General features: G+C 38.5%; 1 protein-coding gene across 1 annotated transcript in view; it reads right to left on the bottom strand.

Moving 5' to 3' along the window:
* Positions 1-697: 697 nt before the first annotated feature.
* The window catches only part of FAM169B (family with sequence similarity 169, member B), a 40,225-nt gene continuing 31,700 nt past the window's right edge, over positions 698-9,222 (bottom strand). The window contains exons 6-9 of the mRNA XM_009995345.1: positions 7,397-7,579; positions 4,989-5,117; positions 1,936-1,997; positions 698-919 (exon numbers count right to left, since the gene is read on the bottom strand). Of these exons, the coding sequence (XP_009993647.1) occupies positions 698-919; positions 1,936-1,997; positions 4,989-5,117; positions 7,397-7,579 (596 nt within the window). The remainder of the gene's footprint in view (positions 920-1,935; positions 1,998-4,988; positions 5,118-7,396; positions 7,580-9,222) is intronic.

The raw sequence follows: 9,222 nt of genomic DNA, 5'->3' as shown, positions 1-9,222 counted from the left end.
TCTAGTGAAATGTTATATATCTCAGTTAATTAAATGCAAAACATTAGGAAAGAGCCTACAGGAAATAAAACACATAATAGGTAATATACACAAAGTTTTACACTCTGAACTTACACATAATATGATCACAGTGCCTGAATTTAAAGGCAGTTAAAGGCTTATAGGTTGCTCACTCTTCTCTATACCAAACTTCTTCTGCATTAATAGAGTTTGTGTCATGCCGTCCACCACAGGGTTTGAGGCAGATTTTTCTGCTAGAAAAACTCAAATGAAAGCAATGCAAGATCAATTGTTGTCTTTGAAAGGAAGGTTACAGCTGTCATTCTGATACCAATGTGTGTTGTGGTATCTCTCTTCCATAATGCAGGATGTGGTTTCCATAGAAATATCTTCTTACATCAGTATCTACAAGCTCTCCAATTATTCCCTTTTGGACATCTCACGCAATCCAATAAAATCTTTCCAGAGCAGGGAAATAACCAGGCTCAGCTACTACCTAATTACTTGGTGAGAAGAAAAAGAAAAGGACAATTAGTGAACAAAAGCTTTATTTAAAACAAAACACACAATGAAGAAGATGTGTCTTGCTAAAAAAAATTATCTTGCCTCAAGAAATCTCTTCAGCTTTACAAATTACGAACAGTCAATTACAATTTTTAAGCCCACACTGAGATTTTGCTGATTTTTGAAAGTGCAATTATGGAATAATTCTAAATTGTTTGGCAGCCGTTTCTCCAGCTGAGCCCCCAGGGCCTGTTCTTTTTCTGACTGCTTTGCATTGCTGAGTATTGCCTGCACCTTGCTCCAAGTCCTTCTCTTCAGAATCCTCTGAGTTCAGAGTCCCTGCTGCTGCTGTGTCATTGTTTTTTTCTGTGGCAACTCTTGCCACTTTCCCAACACCAGGAATGTATTCAACAGCCTGAAATTAGAACCAAGAGAGAGGGAACAGCAAATTAGACATGAGCAACATAAACAGTGCCTTGATCCTAATAAAAAATGCCTCTGTGAACCAAGGACACTATAAACATGCAAGGCAAGAATCTCAGGTGCATTGTTTGTACAGAACAGCTTCCTTTGTGCTACACTGTCCCAGTTCCCAGAAGTGTCAGCGTAAAGAAAACTGGGAGTATGTGGAGCCTTGATCTGGCTGGGTGGGCTCTGAAGCCATGACCACAGGACATAACACAGGAGCATGCACCACAGGGGCCAGTGCTGTCACAGCTCCCCCAGGAGACCTGTGTCTGAAGAAAACAAACTGATCTAATTGTTTAGCAACCAAAACGTACTGAAGAAACAACCCCTACAGCTCTTTGTTTTACTTCCACTCATCTCTCTTTTTTCTTGATTACTTGAAAAAGCTTCATTGCTGTAAACTTTTTTTCTCAGATCCATGTACTCCTAACTAGGTTTAGGCTTCATTCAAACCTCTCAGCCTGCTTTAGGTCTCCACCCTGCAAAAGCTAAGCACAGCAAGATCTGCAGCTCAGTAATGGGATAAAATAATCAGGACTGCAAAGAGCTTAGCTTAATAATTCTAAAGGTGTCATGCTCAGTCCCTCTACAGGCACAGGAAAAAAACACAGTTCAGTTCAGAAAGCATTGTGCGTGTAAACCTTGGCACTCACTATGTGCCAGCTTGGTTACAGTTCCCTTATCTCATTAAGGATCACACTAAAACATTTAGCAAAAACTATCCTGCACTCTTTAGCCTCTCAAACTACTACAGCTAAATAAATTAACTATATGAATTAGTTACATGTATATGTACGTATATTATATTGCTATGATTACCTACATAAACCTATGGGTCAGTGATAAAAAACACCTATAACTGTCCATGAAGGTCTCTCATATTCAAACCTCAGGACTTACCTATAAAGGGAAAAGGCCACCAATGAAAAAGTAAGTAATAAAATAGCAAATAAGTCACTGTACCTTACTCCTTTGATCTGCATCTGATTGTCTGGGTTTACTGGTTTGAAAATCCACTTCAGCCTCTGGAGAAATGGGGCAAATAGGTGTGCCCCAGAATGTGATTAATAAGGAAAAAATGTTAGGAGACTTCCATGGGAATTTTTATTCAAAAAACAAACAAACAAAAGCCATCTGAATGCTACCTTCAGCCCCTTCTGCCTTGCTTTTGTCAATTAACCTAACCAGGGTGCCCAATGACACTACTACAAAACACTAAGGTGAAAAACTCTACTAGAAAGAAAATGTCTCTTGGCCTTTCTTAGCTTTAAAGTTCTGCTGAATAAATCATCCATTAATCTCTCATACTTAGAAAAGCCATATCTCTTTCTCTCTTTCAGAAAATGCAGATACTCTTATCAAATTCTTGCCCAGTCTGCTTATTTTTTGCATTAGCTTTACTGTTACATGCTTTATGTATATTACTGAACTACTTCAAAACAGCCCGATTCACTGACTGGTAGATTTAGCAACTAGGAACAAATCATGTTAAATGATTTCTGTTCCTCTAAACAGCCCCAGAGGAGAAATGTCACTATGCTCCTGTTATTGAGACTATTTTCTGTAAATTTTTCAAGCAGTAAAAATTAATTCAAAATTAAAAATTGCAGCTACATGTGACAATATGCTACAGAGCTTTATTTTTATAGATACATGTATACATGCAGACAGAAATATATGTGAATGTCTATATACCTGTGCACATCGCAACTGAAGTATTAGTTCAGTAAACAGCTGCAGTTCAGCTATACTGCCACTAGATGCAGCCACATAACCTTTTATAAACCTAATTTAAAATCCTCACCTCAGGGTTACAGGAACATCTATGATTGCAGAATTCTTACAACAACATTAATAGGATTAAATCCTGAGTACTGGGGGAAAACTGTAATATGAGCAGAACTTTCAATTTTTCTTCTCAATAATTCTATTCCGTTTTGCAGCATTGCAAATGTCAAGAGGGATGTAAGAAATCAGAGCAGAATAAGACTTGTCTATTTTTGTGGTTGTTGCCATAGATCCAGATTGGAGCTGACAACATTGAATTACATTGTGTTTTGCTTTCTACATAACTGAGCAAGTAGGGATGAAGCACTTTGTTCCCAAGTGACATCCTAAAGATCCAAATGACCACGTGCATATGGAAAAGGTAAGCTCACAACTCCTATGGTTTTCATTCTATGCCACATCCTTTTCCTCTCCCTCTGCCTATTCCACAACTCCAAAAACCGAAGCTTCTCCTTGCACAAATGGTGAGCAGCATGCTAGGCCAGATGATAAAGGATTCCTGCACTTAGAAAATATTTCTGTCTTATCTACTACTAACAGATAGAAAATTCTCTTGTTGTTTCCTCACCAACTACCAAACAGAGCTACTCTCCTGTCCCAAGGGAAAGAATAACACTGCCTTTAGGTCAAAGCAAAATCAGGGAACCTCTCTGTGTTACTGATCCTGTACTGATCCTTGGTACTTCCCTGGGTACATTATATGCACACTACTGAGCTAATACAAGCACAAGAAGCACAGAAGTAGATTCTATATGTAAAATAGATATAATAAATGCATTACACTGTTTTAAATACTGATTTTATAGTAGGTTGATGTTCCACTGAAGATGGATGAAATAAAGCCTGTTCAGCACATTCAGTGTAAAGGAAAGTGTGCTGTGCACCAAAGTGGAGAATATAATGTAAAAAGCAGATTTTTATTATATATTTTAGTGCCAAATTCACTTGCTTCTGCTCCCTTCCACTATAAAGATCACACTGCAATTCAAAATCCATATAAATATATGTAAACCCTCTTCCATTTCTGGTTTATACTTGCCCTCCTTCCTCTTTTTGTAGACAGGAGATATCTCATTTGTGTGCAGATACGGCCAAGGCAGTTCCCTGGTCTCACATGTATTTTTTACTGACGGCCACTCTGGTGGAATTATATTTACCTATAGTTTGGGTTGTTTCTCTTTGTTTTTGTAGAAGACAGCAAAAAGAAGAAAGAAAGTATAGTATTCTCAAGGATCCACTTTCAGTTTGCTCATCTGACTGTAGCTCTTTTCAATTGCCATTAGTAAAATGAGCTGAGCAAGATGGATGAAAGAGCAACACCAGTTTATGTTGGTTTAAAGCACGAGGACCATAACTATAATGGCTTCAGAAGAACTCACCCTAGGGCTAAATTCTGACTTAACTCTCCTGTGGGGCACTGCAGACTAGACGAAATGCAGTGTCTCAACTGAAGATCCCCAAGCCAGCACAAAGCAGGACAGATGTGGGAAGGCATGGGAGCAATTCACTCCACAGCACTTCCAGAAAGAGACAATGTGTGCCCTTCTTTTGGAACCCAATTCTTATTATAGCTTGTGTGCATGCAGTAGAATGACTGTCTGGATCCCCAGGCCAGCTGAACAGGTTACATCAACAAGATCCCCTTACATACTGTCAAAAGGTTTTCCTATTCTGTTGCTATCTTTTGCGAAGTAGGCAGAAAAAGCTGCCACCAAGAAAGATTTACCCTGTAGGAGAGTACTCTGAATCATTCAAAAGCCATAATTAAAATGTTTGTGTTTCCATCCTATAATGGTACTGGCAGCAAATTGAAGGTAATTAAACACACTGCCCATTGGCCATACTAAATTTCTTCTTTGTACTAATTTCAGAGAAACAAACCCCCCTCTATAACCCAGACACTGTCTTGTGCAACAGGAATGTTTCTGGGCTAACTTCTATCCTGCTGTAAGTGCACTGTAATGGGAGTTACAGCCACTTCATGCCAAGACTGTGCTTTGTTCAGTATCTCTCAGATGCTCTGTAGTTCAATTTCATTACCTCATTATTTCTAAAAATTGTTCCGGTTACTTGGAAAAAGACTAGTGAACTGGACTGCACATCCAGTAGTTTCTCCATGTGCAAAAACCAGAGAACCACCTATCCATTAGCACTACCTAACCCTTGACATTTTTTCTTATCTTTATATAACTAACATGGCCAAGTTCACACTGTTTATTTTAACTCACTTCCAGTAGGGGATGACTCCATTTGAATTTTTAACCAGATATTCACTCGTTGGCTCCAATCTCCTGGTGCTTCCACCTCCCACAGTCGCTTCTGCTCCTCAGGATAAGTCTGCAGGAATTTCTGGCAAACTGAATAGGAGAAACGAAGGGGTAAAAGCATGAATGAGTGAAAAGTACAGTGGAAGAGGGAGTGCATTACATCCTAGAAATTTTCTCAGACGTACTTTCTTTAGATCCTTTGGAAATCTTTTCTTCTCTCTTCTCATCTTCCTGTTTTGTTGTGGTTTTTTTTCCTTTAGCTGGGGCCTTTAGGAAAAGTGTACATGGAATAACCTTAACAGGCATGAGCAAATCCTGTCCATCTGCTTCAGTCTAGATTGCTTCCTTGTGAGTGCAGAAATACAGGTCTTGAAATCACTTACTGAGACACCTTCTTCTGGCACTGCATCACAGAACTATCTCCAGACACTTAGCAGGTTTTAGACTAAGAGCAGTGCAGGTTTTTTTACCCTCACTACTCTGAAATGAAATGTGTTCAGTATTTTCCAGCTTTAACCATTAAGAATGCTACTCAAATTTCTACTTATAAACCCCAGATTTGTACTGGTTTGCTCTTGGGCCATCCTCCTTTTCCCTACTGCTACCCTATATTCCATTGCTGGAGTTTGTTCACTTGTTTGGGTGTGGGAAGCAGGAAATAGGAAGAACTAAGAGGAATAACTGAGGTATTCCTCATATCTAAAATTGCCTTGAGAAACCATATTCTCACAGACCCCTTTTGCTGTCAGTACACACTGAACATTTAATTCAGATCAACAATTAAACTTCAGTTTGCTTATATTATCCAGCTGAAATCTGTCTTATTTAGAGGCTTCCTTAGGATGTCTGCAGAGTCAAGAGGAGGCATATGTTGTAGAACAAGCAGCTAAAAATGTTTAATGGGGATTTCTAAACTTTCCTTAATCATTATTCTATCAGTTCCATCAACTGCACTAAGACAGCAACCTGGAAACAACAGAAGTATTTTTGTGCTCTCCTCTGTCCATTCTGGTTCATCATCCTGCAGAATGAAGCTAGATGGGTCACTTACCTTCAACATTCAGTTGAGTTTAACACTGAGATGTTGAAACAAAATCCCTAATTCTCATCTGTAAACATTTGCCTCACAGTAATGAGCAGATCATTGTCATTCATTTTATCCAAGGATATCCAAAGTAAATTAATTATTTCTATAAAAGCTGCTGAAAGTAACATATATTCCAAAATAGAGATATACGCTAAATGGCTTTTTGTTGCCTTTTAGGCCTCTATAGCACGTTAAATAACATACTAAGGTAAGCTGTGTACATTTAGTACAGAGATTTAGAATAGAAGGTTGCATTCTTTTGCCAAAGTAGAACACTGTTTTTCAAAAAAAAAACTCAAAAAGGCAGCGTCTTCAATATACTCAAAAATTAATGTACAGTATTAGTATTTTTATAAAAGCAGGATCTAGAAAACGTCATTAGAACATGATACAAGTCCAATTTATTCACTATTAGCTCCAATCTTAACTAAGATGAAAGCACAGTCTATAATTTATCACTACTGTTAACACAAGCAATGAAGCTTTCTGATCCATAGTGTTTGAACTATTGATGTCTAAGCCACAGGAAAAATGGATATTCTTGGGAGAACTGAAAGAATGTTGACAATACTATGCCTTTCTGAATTTAGAAGTGGCGATTCCTTAGAAATTCCTGGGGTGCAATTCTATACATTGAGGTATATATGTATACTTTCAGTGACACATATCGACCAAGATAAAAAAGAGATACACTCTAAATTTTGTTGAGACTTATGAGGAAAAAGAAACATTCCCCCAGAATGTTGGTCAAGGCTGTATATCATACAGAGAGAAAATTCAGGAAAAAATGCTTTTCTAAAGAAAACAATTTTACAAATAATGGGAGCACAGATATTTTCTATGAACTTTACTAGTAAAATCAGAACTTCACCCTGAACACAGAGATTTCTTACAAATGCAGTATCTACAAGAGCATTATCTGCACAGTGTAGGCTTGACAACATCTTATCATTCTTTTTCCTCTGGTGTCAAATAAAATGGGTAAGTCACAGTCTAGAGCAATGACAGTTCTGTTTTGGAGAGAGAGAAAGATAAGAATGCAAACTGTCAAACGGGCAGTATGAGTTTTGTGCTTCTCATTCTCATACAGAAATACTGGCCTACCTTTCTACAGGGAAGTCCAGATGTTGCAAGAAAAAGTAACCAGCTGCACACTAAAAACAGGTCAGTTCAGACAGGTGCATTGAACTCCTATACAGTTCAGAAAATCGTACCTAAATCGTATTGAAATTTATACATTATACATGACCCTTACCTAACACTTCCACATCAAACTGTTTACCTTGATACATAGCAGCAGAAATAGGGCAGCTGATCCCCAAGGCATCCTCAGCCAGGAAAGACTGACAGAAATCATGCAGCATTTTCATCCCTAGGCCACCTCTTCTGTACTTTCTGCGAACAAATATAGTATCCAGAACTGGCAGCAAGTAACACTGACTGGTTGTACCATCACACAGGCTCCCTGAAAATAAACAGTTAAAAATACAGGAATTTGAAAACAAAATTGGTATTGCTGCACAAACTAACTACTGTGTGATTCCAGCCACAAATATTGCCCAGATACCTTGCTGTATGGTAAACCCAAACTGAAGAAAAGAGAAAATGGATTAAGAACAGACATTCAGGGTCCAACATTTTAATGTTCTCTCTAAACAACTCAGGGTCCTATTGCAGAAGGCACATCAGCAATTCACTGTACAACTTCCATTCAGTGCAGAATCCCATGAAAACCGAACCTCAAACTTACTTGACAGCGTAAGCATTCAACTCTGAAATAAATGACCAACATCAGCTCACCAACAACCTACATAAAAGCTAAGGTAACCATAGAAACTTCTCACTGATTTATTTTCAATTTTAGAAGATATGTATTAAAATTTTATGCCGCTTTTATCTGGGTATATGGCAGATACCACATCAACAACGCCTTTCCTAAACTGAGGTCTACTTCTGTTCCTTTAGTTGGTGTCTAGTACATTTTCCTCATTGTCTCTATGCCTGACTTTGGTTACTCCTTTTACTAGGATGCAAATTCAGCCAAGCATATAAGTCTAAATTTAATTCTAGACCTTGATCTGTCAAGGCTGTAGATCTCCATTTAGCAAGAATCCATGTCATGCATACTCAGCCATACAACAAAGCTACATAACCAATCCTTTCCCATCCAGGCTTGGTCCACGCCTGCTGAATCAAAGTGCATGCTTAACTTCAAACACATGTTCAAGCACATTGTTGGAAAAGGATGGTTTGTGATGGTGTTTATAACCTTTCAATATTTGTAACACATGATGGGTAGTTGTTCTTTATTCATGAGTCAAAAAATTGAGTATATCCCCAGTCCCATTGTTAGCTGTGAGCCCAAAGAGGGGCTGGATTCCAGCAGTGTTGCACCATACATTCTAAGAAAGGGAGAAACTTTTCCTCATGAAGTAAATAGCTTTAACAATTTTGGCATGTGGCAAGTGTCCTTATGCGTTTATTACTATCTCATATAGTCTGTCTCCTATAAATCTTGATGAGACTGTGGAGCAGCAATCCCAGAAGCTGAGTGATTTATGTCTGTGCTTCTAATTTTCTGTGGAGAAGACAACCAAAACTTGTAATGTCTAAAGGCACTGTCAATAAAGAAACCATGAAGCCATTCTTCACCTTGTCCCTGGGAAACATATTAGAAGAGTCATAGCCCACAGACATTTGAAATAAAACAAACAAACAAACAAACCTTTGGAACAAAGGCCACTTTGTCTCTAGTTCTCATCAAATAGCAAAGAGGTTACCTTAAGCTCAGAGGTGACCACTAGGCTCTCACAGATCTGGTTCAGAGGGTGGTTTCATTGTCGAAACACACAAACAGACTAAGTTTTGAGGCAAGGGAGGAGACAGGGAAAATAACGGCAGTGGTGATGGAGATGGAAGTATTCATGCAGTCTACCCTTTGAAAGCCTTTGATCTGTTTGGTTAGGTCACGAGTGCCAAATGACCAACTTATGAGCCAGCAAAATGGTAAACAGATATTGCAAGGGCAGGAAAGCAGACAGCCATTAGCATTCCCAAAAAGCCACAAACCAGAGAAAAAAAAACAACCCATACCCCACATCCAACAGA

This window comes from Chaetura pelagica, unplaced genomic scaffold, assembly GCF_000747805.2.
Source record: "Chaetura pelagica isolate M959 unplaced genomic scaffold, ChaPel_1.0 scaffold453, whole genome shotgun sequence".
Lineage (NCBI taxonomy): Eukaryota > Metazoa > Chordata > Aves > Apodiformes > Apodidae > Chaetura > Chaetura pelagica.
Note: the sequence above shows the minus strand (reverse complement) of the source record. Positions and strands in the feature narration are given on the sequence as shown.